This window comes from Ambystoma mexicanum, chromosome 1q, assembly GCF_040938575.1.
Source record: "Ambystoma mexicanum isolate Mex_15411 chromosome 1q, UKY_AmexF1_1, whole genome shotgun sequence".
NCBI classification, from domain to species: domain Eukaryota; kingdom Metazoa; phylum Chordata; class Amphibia; order Caudata; family Ambystomatidae; genus Ambystoma; species Ambystoma mexicanum.
The window spans coordinates 322,441,646-322,455,310 of NC_090922.1; the positions used below are offsets into that span (position 1 = coordinate 322,441,646).

The window sequence follows — 13,665 nt, forward strand, 5'->3', positions numbered from 1 at the left end:
GAGTTTCCGGCTTTCTTCCAGGACCCTCAAAGCTCGGCTGAGGTGAAACTACACACCCTAGATGTGCGTAGGGTGGTCCTCTACTATGTAAATAAAACCAGACCGCTAAGGAAAACAGATCAGCTGTTTGTCTCCGTAGCTACAGGCAGAGAGGGGGATCGCGTCTCTAAAGGTGCCATCTCGAAGTGGATTATTAACTGTATCCAGCTGTGTTACTCACTCTCTGAAAAGACTCTGCCTTTCACACCAAGAGCCCACTCTACAAGAGGCATTGGGCCACTCTGGCTTTCATTGCAAATGTACCCCTTGACACCATTTGCAAAGCAGCTACTTGGAGCTCTATTCACACTTTTAATCAGCATTACTGCATTGACACCCATTCCAAGGCAGATACACAAGTGGGACAAGTGTTTCTAAGACACTTATTTGCTCATGACCCTTCTCACATCCCACATCCTTCTTCAGGTACTGCTCGCTAATCTATGCACAGCATGTGATCTAAGCAGATTCCACAAGCCTCAGAAGGGATACATTACTCACCGTAATCGTATTTCTGATGCTTGTATCTGCTTAGATTCACATGCAACCCACCCTTCCTCCCCTCTGAGAGAAGGTGCATGGTTGCTTGTAGTCTTACCTTTTCTATCTATCTGCTTGGATTACCTGTACTCGCGCTACTCCTCATGCTACCTCATGTCAGAAAAAATACAATCTGAGGATCCTAGACGCGTGAGGGATCTTGGGTACAGTGGACGTCACACTAGGGATAGTATTACTGGCATGCCCTGTGTCGATGCCCATTTTCGAGTTTCGAAAAACAAGCTGTAATACTCCGCAGCTTCCACTAGATGTCGGCCTATGCATAGCATGTGAATCTAAGCAGATACAAGCATCAGAAATACGATTACGGTGAGTAATGTATCCCATATGTCCTCCGATATTTAAACATATCACGTATATCATGAAAATAATATGTACAGAGTGCATTTTGTGTTATATACATTTTCTTTGTATTTCAGACGCTTCTCAAACAGCAAGGCCTGCAAGCTCTACAGAAGCACCTCAAAAACAGAAACATAAAAAGAAGAAAGACAAGCACAAGACGAAAAAGGACCACAAACCCAAAAAAGAAAAGGTTGGTCATTGTTCTGGCTGGGACTAGTCAATGGCTTGTATACAAGCAGTACATTGTGCTAGTACAACTGACAATTTAAAAGTGCTTTAATTGCATCACATAGTTTATTTTAAGATACCTGAACTTGGTAGATTTGTGTTCATTACTCAACACTATGCATGTTCTTAAAAGGTCTCTTCTCTTGTTTTCTGCTTTTGGTCTACCACTGTCATAAGCCTTTTTAGTGAGCTAAAAAACAGGTCTGGGCTTTGAATGAGGACATGCTTGGAGAGGAGGATCTGGCACGTGGCATGTGCACAGACATACTTTGAATTCTCTTCCAGGGTGAGCGGCATGTGCCACGACCAATATAGCTTCCTAAGTGTGGATCTCTGCTTGTAAACCTGCAACTCATTAAAAATATCCTCTATTAGAGACACACTATTGAGCACAGTGGCGGCAATAACGTAGCTGGATGCTGTTGAGGGCTCTGGGGACTCATTGAACTCCAGACAAGCTGCATGCTCGTTGTGATGCCAGACAGTGTCGGTTCCTTAGTGAGTTTGCGCTACCTACATGTGGCACCTGGTGTTCCAGCTGGTGGATGAACCACAGAAGACCGAAGCGACCTGCTGCCTATCTGGTAGCAGCTGAGGCCATGGCCTGGCTTAGATGCAACCTTGAGCGAATTGGTGGGGCTGGAGCCTCATCTAGAGTGTCAGACAACACGGCAAACCAACGTTTCCCGGAACTAATACAACAGGGCGCTTGGTGTATGCAATGTGCTGACTCCCATTCGGAAGGGGTTCAGGTTGTGCACTGTGTGTAGGGGTGTAACTGATGCTTTGGGGGCACGGCGGGGAAAAGCAGAGGCCCCGAGCTATCGCTCGGAAGAGATTGAAAGCAGTGGACCTGGCTAATGCCATAGTACGAAAATAGCAGAGGGGGTGCGTTGGAGAGGAACCATCCAATTTGTGGTCCCATCCTCTCAATTGTCAATCTGTTGACTTAGAGCACACCACCAGTGTTCATTTCAGCAGGACTGTAACTTGGCTTCGTCCCCCAGGGCTCTCACAGATATCACTCAAAACATGGTCAGAACCTGCAAGTATTAAAAAACAATCTAAGCTGAAAAACATTGTGCTGGAATCAAAGGAACTGGCCTGTGCCACCCAGAGGTAGAAATCCATGTTAACCTGGGGAGTGTGACTCACATGACTGAATCGATGCAAGGTAAGCAAGCGTCTTTTCTGACAGCCATCTTCAATGAGCTGAAAAGCGCAATCAAATTTGTGGATGACAAGATTGACTCACTGGCAATGAGGATAGAAGCGTTGCAGCACAAAGTTGAACAACTCAGTGAATGGCTCAATGAGGTCAAGCGTAATGCTTCAGATTTTGAAACCCAAGGTACCATGCACGACTCAGAGATTGCAATATTAAAGAAAGAACTTGCCGCAGTCAAGTCCAAGAAGAAGAACTTGCAATCCAGGTTGCTATGCAATCATGTGCCCATTTTTGGCATGCCAGAAACCTCTGCAGTCTGCCATTTGGAGTCATTCTTAGAAAAACCTTTACCTCAAATGTTGCGGAAGTCCAGTGTTCTCACAGCACTTTCAGGTAGAACGTGTGCACATGTCGATGGGCCACAGACCTGCCCTGGGACAACCCAGTAGACCAATCATTTCGCAAATTTTTAATTATAGTGATTGACACCTGATTCTGAAAGCCGCAAGGGAGGTATTGGAAATTGAATATGAGAGTGCACAAATTCAAGTATTTTCTGATTTCAGCTCTGCGGTACAGGCTGCGCACAAAACATTAACTGATGTTAAGAAAGCTCTCAGACAATACAAAGTCCAGTATCAGACAATATTTCCATCAAAGCTGAACATTACAAATCGAAACAAGGCTCACTGTTTTGCTGTGCCCGCCTGCGCCCAGTGATTCATTGAACAAAATCTCAGGAAAGGCAGTGAGGCTTGCAAGAAGGCACAATGCATTCAACCCACCATGCCGGACATGCCACGGCCTTGGGGCCAAGATAATATGTGACCTAGGGCGGATTACTGCCTTTGATTTCTTAGGGGTTATCCGCCTTGACAGTCTCATTTACACATGTTGATTCAGGTTATGGGCCGGAGTTTATCTGCCCTTGTGAGTGTATTAGCTAGTTAGGGATTTGTTGTTGGATAGGAGGGATGTATTCACTGTTAAGTTCAGACAACAGCGAGGGTGGTGGGAGGGGGTTTGATGTTGTTTAGCACATATAATGCAAGGTTGGTTGAGTCAAAACTGCTTCGACCTGTTGTGTGTCCCTATGAGCTGTATACCTTTAAGAATAGAATTATAACACCAATGCAGACAAGACACTGCTGAGATGCATGTCGTGGAATGTGAGAAGACTGTATAACATGATTAAAATGGGAAAGGTTCTGGTATGCACTAAACGGCACAAAATCAATCAATTGTTTTTACAGGGAACTCATCTGGTATCTGAACAACATGAAGCAATAGCACAGGAGTGTAGGGCTTGAAAGTATTATGCCTCATATACCAGGAATGCACATGGTGTCCTAATTCTGATAGACAAATGTGTACCATTCACTATGATAACACCAGTTTCTGACTCTGATGGGAGCTGTGTGTTAGTGCATGGCAAATTACATGGACAACGTATTACCCTTTTGAATGTATATGGCTCGATTGCTGATGCCCCCGATTTCTTTCAAGGCCTGTGGGAGGACTGTACCCCATACTTATAGGTGGAATCTCTAAAACGGTATTGAATGAAAACTTAGGTAGATCCTCAAAGTGTTGTTAAGATCCTTGAGCTAATGTCCTTTTTTACTCTATATGGTGTATGGTGATGTACACATGATGAGAACAAACAACACATCTAATATTCAGTGGCGCACAATAGCTCCACACATATTGATTATTAGCTAGGCTCTCCGCAACTCTTTAAGGATACAGTGACATTCTACTGAGAACCCTATGAGACCACTCCCAATTTTGGTCGCCATAGGGCTGGGTAACTCTGTAAGGAAAGATGCATGTCCCATGGAAATTCCTAAGTGAGCGTGCTAGAGAATAACAGTTTGTCTCATGCATTAGAGATGAGATCCAAAATGTCTTTGACCGGAATGAGAGCTTGATAAAAGATTATTGTACAGTCTGGGAATCATTCAAAGTTTTTATAAAGAGAATCCGCCTCTTGAAGGAGCTTGGTATTTTAAAATCCTGTGGTGCAGAATTGGACCATCGCTTGGGGGAAGTATATGAGAGAAATCACACTCAGGCTGCTGGCCGTGCAATCATAATTTCCAAGGGCAGAATTGAAGAATTGGCGGTCCACAGACTTTCATTTCTACTTGGTGTCTGTGATGCAAGGAAATATGGGGCATCTGATAGACCTGGAAGATTGATAGCCCTGCTTCTTAAACTAGGACAAGGGCACATACCCCACTAGGAAACTTGACACACTGAGAAGTGAGCCAACTGCATAACCCATTGGCAATAAATGACTACTTCAGTGAATATTACTACAAACTGTATTCCTCCTCAGAGGAAGTGTCATTCGATAAAATTAAGAGGCTTCTTGATGACTTGGCCATGTTATGGTTCGTTAAGGGTCTTAGATAATGGCTGGATCGACCCACAACCTCAGAAGAGAATATAGACTCCATTAATAAGATGCCAGTGGGCAAGGCCCATTCACCAGATGGGCTAAGTATAGAATTGTATCAACATTCATCAGATATTCCCATAACCAAACTGCAGCGATGTTACCAATCATCACTCAAACTATGATGAAGCTTATATAATTATATTGTTAAAGCCGAGGAACGATAGCGTGGACTGCTTCTCTTGTAGACCGCTATCCATGCAAAATGCTATAAGATACTCACCAAATTACTTGCCTGCATGCTACTGCCAATCATGGTTGATATTGTACTCCCAGATCACTCAGATTCCTCCATGAAAAGACAACAGATCACAATTTAGGCAGATTATTCATCAAATGACACCAGACTTGCCGGTAGTAATACTTATGCTAGATATACAAAAAGTGTTTCACTCATTAAAATGGGATTATCTATTCCTAGTTCTAAAAATAACTGGGTGGGACAGGGGTTCCTAGATATGGGGACACTGCTATAGAAAGACCCTGTTGCTAGAGTCCTCGCGGATGGGGTGCTTTCAGCTCCCTTACAAATATCAAGCGAGACAAGACAGGGGTGCCCGTTTTCACCATAACTGTTTGTGATAGCAATGAAACCCCTGGTCTGCGCTTTGAGAGAGAATCGTATAAATAGAGGCCTGAACATTTATGGTATATGTATCTTCGTGTCCTTATACGCACATGACCTTCTTCTGTTTGTCAAAAACCCTGATGAAAATCAAGAGCCCTTACAGAGGTAATATCCTTTGGTAAGATAGCAGGACTTAAAATGAACCCAACTAACTCTGAAGTGTTTCCGCTCAGCGATTGCAGCCCAAATAAAGGATAGTTCATATTGCAACCTGGAACTGTGTTATCTCGGGATAGAGCTTGCTTGATCACAAGATAACTTAAAATCCCTTAACCACATGTTATTGTTAGATAAAATGGTACAAAAGCTTAAAAGATGGGCCACTCTTCCAATGTTTATAATGGGGGAAAGGCTCAATTATTTGTATGGTAGTATTGCCCAAATGGCTATATTTATTTATGAACAAACGAGTTAGGTTGCCAGCCTCCCTCTTCAGGAAGTTTTTCAATTGTGCAAAACACTGATCTGATAAAAAAAGCCACGGGTATGTGAAACAACCAATCTCTCCATGTGTTAAACTAGAAAAAGTACTGCAACATTGCAATAGCTTAGCTAGTGCAATAATGGAGGCCCCAGGGGGTAGAATTGAACAACTTTGATACCTTGGACATGTTGGCAGCTGCACAGATATCTTGGCATTGGGCAGTGTATCTCCTTGAAATTATTTATGCATAAGATCAAAGGTTTGCCCATTACCATTGACGCTGCTTTTCTAAAGGGTTTTGCGCGGTTGGAGTTAATGCTCTTAGAAGATATCTTCCCTGGGGGTTTCTTTCTGACATTCAAGCAACTGAAGGAACTGGGGGCCACAAACAGCATGTATAACCTGTGGTATAAAACCATGCAGACCTCTTTGTAAAAAGCTGTTCAATGGATACTCAAAGTTGCCACCGGACAGCCCAATATTCAAATATATTCTAAACTCATCAGGCTGCACACATGTTATTTCATCACTTTACAAACTAGTGCTCCCCAGCTACAAGCAGCCCACTGTAACTAGGAGAAGCTGGGAAAAGGCATTGGGTGATGTAAGGCTGTCGAATAAGGAAGCTGACACAAAGGTGTCATGGTTTTGGTCATAGACATTTTTATTTGATATAATAAGAAAAGATCATCACTAGCCCTAACATCTAAGAGGGGTTTCCATGCCTCAAAACTAATACTAAAAGTTTCTTTTAGAATGTCGGTCAAAGTAATTTCCACCGTCCTGTGTCACAACCTACTTCTATTCCTCACACTACAACTAAAAAGGTAAGTTAAAGGAAAGTTCCTTCTTTAAGGAGAATGACTCCCTTTCTCCTGCTTCTTTGATAGTGTTCAGAAAGAATGTTCTCTCACAGCAAAAATACCAGGGGGAATGATTCCCTTCCCCTGGCTTGTGGGTTTTCAGCCAGTCTTTAAACAATGTCACGTCCAGGAGAATGACTCCCTTCTCCTGGTATGGTTCTGTACAACTTCCAGTAAAGCCAGGGGGAATGACTCCCTTCCCCTCAGTTCCAGACCAAAATAATGTCTTCCTTCTCTTCAAATTACTTTACCAAGTTCACAACAAGGCCTGGGGGGAATGGCTCCCTTTCCCTGGCATCTAGGATGGTCGAAGACCATGTCTGCTGCTTGGGCCTTCCAGGTCATTGGGCAGGGATATTGCCTTTCAACGCTCTCCCGGACCGCGGCCCTCCGGCTACCCCTTTGTCTCTGGACCCCATTCTACTAGAGGAGGTCCATCAGCTTCTGTCGAAAAGAGTGATTAAGCTAGCACTGCGCTCAGAACGAGGGAAGGAGGGTGGTACTCCACCTATTTTCTGGTGCTGAAGAAGTATCGGGACTTGTGCCCCATCCAGGATCTGCGGCTCCTGAACTTGTTCCTAAACAAGGAAAATGTCAAAATGGTTACTGTAGCCCAGATTGTACAAGCCCTCGGTCTGCAGGACTGGTTGGTTTCCCTGGACCTTCAGGATGCCTACTTTCATGTGTCGATTCATCAAAAGCACAAGTACCTGAGGTCCGTGGTGGGTCAACACCGTTCAGTTTCTGCCATTCGGGCTTTCATTCGGCTCCCAGGGTTTTCACCAATCTGCTAGAAGTGGTGGTGGCTCGCTTCTGGAGGGAAATCCTTCATGTAGTTCCCTACCTGGACGACTGGCTCGTCACTTGCTTCCGAGATCTAGTGTTGGAGCATCTTCTCTGCACATGCACTTTATTGCACGCCTGAGCTTTTCCCTGAAAGTCTCAGGTTTTGATGTCCCAGTCCCTCCGATTTATGCGGTCTTGGATACTCACCTGGGCAGAGGATCGAGTGGCGAATATCCTTCAGATGGCCAATGTCCTCCAATCCCAAGGACCTGTCCCGGATTCGGCCTTCCTGCATCCTAGTAGTGCCGGAGGCGAGGCTGTGCATGAGATCATTTTAGTGTCTTCAGTTTCACAGCCACATGTCAAACCCCTTACAGGTCTTGGATCAGGTGCCTCAGGATCTTGCGTGGTTGGCTGTGCGAGATAACTTGCTGAAAAGCGTGTTTCGCCAGCATTGGCCCTAGATGACAGTGGTCACAGACGCATCTCTGACTGGTTAGAGCGCTCACCTGCCAGGCCTTATGGTGAGCGGACTGTGGTCTTCCACAGAGTCTCAGCAACACATCAGCTTGCTTGAGCTGAGGTCGATCAGTCTGGCCCAGGTCACTTTCCTCCCCTCTGTGAAACACAACACTCTGCTGACCGTGACAGACAACACATGGGCCATGCATTTCTTCTGCAAACGAGGTGGTGTTTGTCCTTGCCGCTGTGCAGAGAAGCAATGTGACAGTGGTTCTGGGCTCTGGAGAACAGTGTCTCTCTGACGGTGGCTCATCTGGCTGGACACGAGAATGTCACCGCGGATTCCTTGAGCAGACAGACTTGAGCATCCCACAAGTGTGAGCTCTGTCAGGAAATTCTGGAGGACATCATCTCCTGTTAGGGAACTCAAGTGGATCTCTCTGCTCCAGTGAATTTCCTCATCTGGGAGCTCAGGGAAGATCACTGATGATCGAGTGGACTTTCAACCTCCTTTATGTGTTCCTGCTGATCCCTGTCATTACTCTGGTTCTCGGGGGGATAGCTGATCAGAAGCACGATGATCCTGATCACCCCAGACTGGGTCTGGAGAATGTGGTATCCGCAGTTGGTCTCCGAGGAGAGTCTACTTGCTCTCCCATTCAGCGAGGTGGGTCCTCCACCTGAACCTCAACAGCCTGAACCTTCATGCTACGCTACCGAGAGGCTGAGAGACAAGGAGTGGGACTTGTTGACAATGTCCTCGATGTGTTCTTTTCAGCTTGGATGCCTGTTACTAAAACTATTTATGCCTGCAGGTGGCGTAAAGTTTGGATTTGGTGCTGGGAGATCAAACTGGATCCTTTATCCTGTCCTCTAGCCCCCGTGTTTGATTTTCTGCTATATTTGGCCTAGGCAGGCCTGCTGATTGGCACTGTTAAAGGGTTACCTTGCTGCTATTTTGGTATTCAAGAGGTCCCCGGAACAGGGCTCATTTTCCACAATCCCCACTGTTAAACAGTTCTTGCAGGGTTTGCGTAATCAGTTTCCTCCCCACCAGTTTGTGGTTCTCGTGTGGGATTTGAATTTAGTTTTGACATTTATTTTTTATGGTTGCTTCGTTGGACTTCCATTCCTGTTCTATTCGATTGCCCACCCTTAAGGTGATTTTCCTGGTTGCCATAACATCCGCAAGACAGGGGAGTGAGCTCCAGGCATTCTGTTTTACCTCCCTGTTTGTTTTTTTCCAAAGAGAAGGTTATGTGGAGAGTGAGACCCTCATTTCTGTCAAAGGTGGTCTCTGATTTCCATTTCTCTCCGAAGGTCCTACTTTCTGTATTTATTCCTCCACCTTACCCTTTAAAGGCGGAGGAACGATCCCATCGGTTGGACCCAGTGCGCGGGCCATTAAGTTCTATGTCTCTCTTACTAGAGAGGCCAGGAAAGATGACCAGCCTTTTGTTGGTTACACTGGTGCTCGTGCTTGCAGGGTTAGGACCATGCAAACCCTGTCCAGGTGGATCATTCTCTGCATCTCAGAATGCTATGTTCAATGGATTGCATTCTCCCATATTTTCCTCATCTCGATAGATAGCTACCCAGCGTCAGCTGCTCAGATTTCTTTTTCGACCGGGGGCGTATTACCGCTCGATATCATCGTCAACGACTCCCCCGTATATATGGCTGCACCATTCCACGAGAGGATGTGACATTGGGCATTGTATAAAAGGGTGTAGTATGCTGCCACACCACAGTTACTTTTTTTTGCGTGCTCAGAGCGCTATTCGGAAAATGCTTCATTCAAAGGTTCGATCTTCTGCAGAATGCCGGGACCTAAACCATCTGGGTTGAAACGCTATAAGGACTGCAACTCCAAGATGTACCTCACAGACCCGCACACTATATGTACGTGGTCTTGTTCTCGGGCATGACACAGAGCAATATGGTTCTTGCTTAGCAATGAACCCAAAGGTGGTGAAGGAACGCTTCGCTGTCGAAATCGCTTCCACAATCATCAGAGCACAATACCGTGGGTCCGACTCCCATAAAACACAGAGCGGGACGTTGCCATAAAAAAAGCGATCGCACTTGTGTAGCGAATCTCACCACTAATCGTTATCACACAAGAAAAGAAGGGGCCGTATTTCCGACTCGTTGGACAAAAGGGCTTAGTCGTACTCTGTGAAGGGTCTGTCTAAGGGAGAGTGGGAAGATTTTAAAACCCAGATGCTGAAGGTTTTCGGAAAGGCCTCGGCTGGTATGGCTTCCACCTCGATGCCACAGGTCAATACGGCTCCAACCGTGCCCGTTCCATCTGGCTTCGAGTGAGACCCTTAAGGAGAAGCCTCCTCCTTTGCCAAAACTGTTGGGTACCTCCTCCAGTCAGGAAGCTCCTAGACCATACCCGCAAGAATGAAGATCGAAGTTTTCTTCCCAGACTCCCGATCTGTGTACTTTGATGTGGTTGATCTTTGATGAAGAGGGCGACGATTTAGGTTCAAGCCGATGGGGGGTGCTGTCTTGGTTCCATTGCCGGATTTTATGGTGGACTAAGTTGGGTTTCTTCAACTGGCGGAGGGCCTCCACAATGCCAGTGGACTGGACACACCCCTGGATGTGGCATTCCAACAGTTGAACCTGTATGTACACCCAAATGCGCAATAGCAATACTGCAAGGTGTTTGAGAAGGTGGCATTTAGACTCAGCGCTCTGTGGAAGCCAGTGTCACAGTACAATTGCACCGGCATCCTCGACCATTGCCCGCAAACAGAATGTACTTTGATGTTCAATGCGGCTATGCAGACCCTGCCATCGCCTTGTGGCAGCGTCCGTGCCCGACACCGCCAGTCGACACAGAGCTTATGAAAAAGTACAAAGCGGCAAGAGGGGACCTCCGATTTTTGATGTCCCACCCAAACTCAAAGGGATTAGTCGTGCAGGCCACATCGGTTATGTCCAGGCCATTAACGTCAAACCTCCTCACCGACAAAGTCAAAAAAGTCAATGCCCTAGCGAAAAGGTCTGGGCTTTGGAGAGTATGGCCCTTAAGGCTACAAATGCCTCTTGTGCTTACTCCAAATGCTTACATATCCTGTGGAGCACAATTTTGGAGGCAGCTGATCACCTCCTGGAAGGGGAAGTTAAGGGTGGTTTCTTAGGTATAGTAGCTGATGGCAATGAAATGGCCTGCCAGACACTCCAAGCAGGTTTGGATGCTGCTGACTGCATGGGTCATGCTATGGGCACCTCAACAGTCTCACGGTCAGCATATTTGAGGGTCTCTGAGTTCTCCCTGAATGTTAAAGTGTAATTTCTCGACTTAGCCTTCGATGGCAAGCATCTTTTTGGCCCCAAGCAGACAAGTCTCAAGAGTCAAAGCTCACAGTTTAGGCTCTGGGTCTAGCAGTACAGCAGCAGAACTTTGCCTTTGGATCCAGAGGTCGGGGATACAGGAGGTATTGCACCTTCACCAGAAGGGCGCAAGTACCCCAGGCCACACAGGGGCAACCCAGATTCCCATGGCCAGGGAGAGGTAGGAGGGGATCGAGACAGTTGACCATTGCGGTAGCGTCGACAGCGCCTCAGAAACCTCTTTGAGGTCTCGTCATACTTCGCCAGTTGGAAGCAGAATCTCCGGATTCTTGGGCAAATCAAAGGAAATGACCTCCGATGCCTGGATGCACCAACTGGTCGAGTGAGGCTACTACCTCCCGTTCTTCAGGAGACCTCCAGGCAACCCCCCACCCCTCACCCCCAGCAGCCGGAACCGGAACTACTGGAAGTGCTGCAATCCCTTCTGTCGAAAGGAGCAGTAGAGGCTGAGGAAGTAGGCTCGGGTTGGTACTCAGCCGATACTTCCTGGTTCCCAAGAAGTGGGCGGGGGGGGTTCTTCGTCCCATCCTGAGGAAGGACGAGTTTAGGATGGTGACGTTGAGGGACATTTTCCAGGCTCTGCAGTTCCGACACAGGCTGGTGTCACTGGACCTTCAGGATAGCTAATTTCACTGGCGATTCCTGAGGTTTGTCACCAGGGACGTGCATTACCAATTCAAAGTGCTCCTGTTCGGCTTCACCTCTGACTTCCATGGTGTTTACCAAGCCGATGTCAGCAGTGGCGGCTCACCTCAGGAGAACGGTTCTTTGTATTCCCATAATTGGAATATTTGCTAATCGGAGCACAGTCACTGGAGCAGGTTTCAAGGCCCCTCAAGGAAAAGTGTGCACGCTGCTGCACGACTTGGGTTTCTCCAGATACTTAAAAAATCACAAACTTCACCTGTGCAAAAGCTCCAATTCATAGGAGTAGTCTTGGACACTCCGGAAGGGAGGGCTTTTCCTCCCGAAGAGAGAGTCACCAACCTGGCGCTCATGGTCACTCATTTCCAAACCTCCAGCGGGCTCCTGGCATCGGCTTTCCTGTGCCTACTGGGCCTTATGGCATCCTGCATTTTCTTACTACCGCAGGCGAGGCTCCAAATGAGATCCCTTGGCTTCTGTGAGGGATCCGAAATGAGAGCAGGACACAAGGAGGTCATGTTTTAACAAGTAGATATTTATTGAAAGAAAATGGGTTGGAAATATAACTCTCTCACCCTATGCCAAAGAGGGGTTTCCCTGCCTGTGAACTAAAAACTAAGCATCTATGTTTGTCAGGAAGCAAACAATTAACACTGTCCTTGTGTCCAGAACGTCCTAACCTGACCTTCATACTAATATCAAAACACAGAGGATACAAGGAAATGTCTCTGACTTGATGTTGCCAAAAAGAGTTCAAAACCAAAAGTATAAGAATTATCTCAATGGAAAATGTTCTCCAAGTTAAAGATTGTTGGATCCAGAGGTTGGTCCCCTTCCTCTGGATTCTTGGTAGGATGGCAAAAATTGTTTCTATAAATAACAGTTCCTTTGGGTCTTCACTGGACACACAAGTTCTTGTTTAAACCATAAGTTCTGTAACAGTCTTTCTGTAATGTTCCTTACAGCTTCCAAATCACCTGGTGTACTCCCCCGCCAGGATTCTTTACAAAACATCAGCTGCCTGGTTTACTTGCCTGCCAGGACTTCTCTTAGGGGTTTTTCTCACCACCTAGTGTACTCCGCTGCCAGGAATCTTCTGTTCAGTTTCATCTGCCTGGTGTATTTGTTTGCCAGGACTTCTTACAAGTTTCACAGTTCTTTGGTCACACCAAAATAGCATATTCTGTGGGGTGCTCGGTATATCTATGGTAACACTTGCTCATACTTCTCCCCCAAACTGGCATCTCATACATCTGTACTTGATTGGGGTTCCCCTTTGTACTTTGTCTTGTCCACATTCAAACATTCTTCTTATTGAGTGTAAAGTTTGTACTTTTCCTTGACCGCATTTAAACAAACCTCTATCAAGTGGATTGTGTCCTCCAACGTATTCCTCATCTTAGATGTATTCCATCCAGCTTTGCTGCTCTTCGGAAATGTTTTCGGCATAGTGCGCCGTGCGTCGATGTCGTCGAGTCGATGGTCCCTCGAAGGCCTCCGTCGAGGGTGACGTCATTGGGTGTATAAGTAGCACGCACGGCGCCCGTTGGCCTTAGTTCTGTTTTTCCGCAGTATATGTTGCTTCGGACAATCGGCGCGCCTCGAGTTCTGTGAGAATATATAATAACGAAATATGTCCTTGTTATCGATGCCGACCACGACCCCGAAATCGGGATTCAAAAAGTG

The 13,665-nt window shown here is 46.3% G+C and overlaps 1 protein-coding gene across 2 annotated transcripts in view; it reads left to right on the forward strand.

The window, feature by feature from the left end:
• Nucleotides 1-13,665, forward strand: part of GPATCH1 (G-patch domain containing 1) — a 952,962-nt gene that overhangs the window by 810,215 nt on the left and 129,082 nt on the right. For both annotated transcript variants that reach the window (XM_069639172.1, XM_069639180.1), the window contains exon 18: nt 1,020-1,135. In XM_069639172.1, the coding sequence (XP_069495273.1) occupies nt 1,020-1,135 (116 nt within the window). The remainder of the gene's footprint in view (nt 1-1,019; nt 1,136-13,665) is intronic.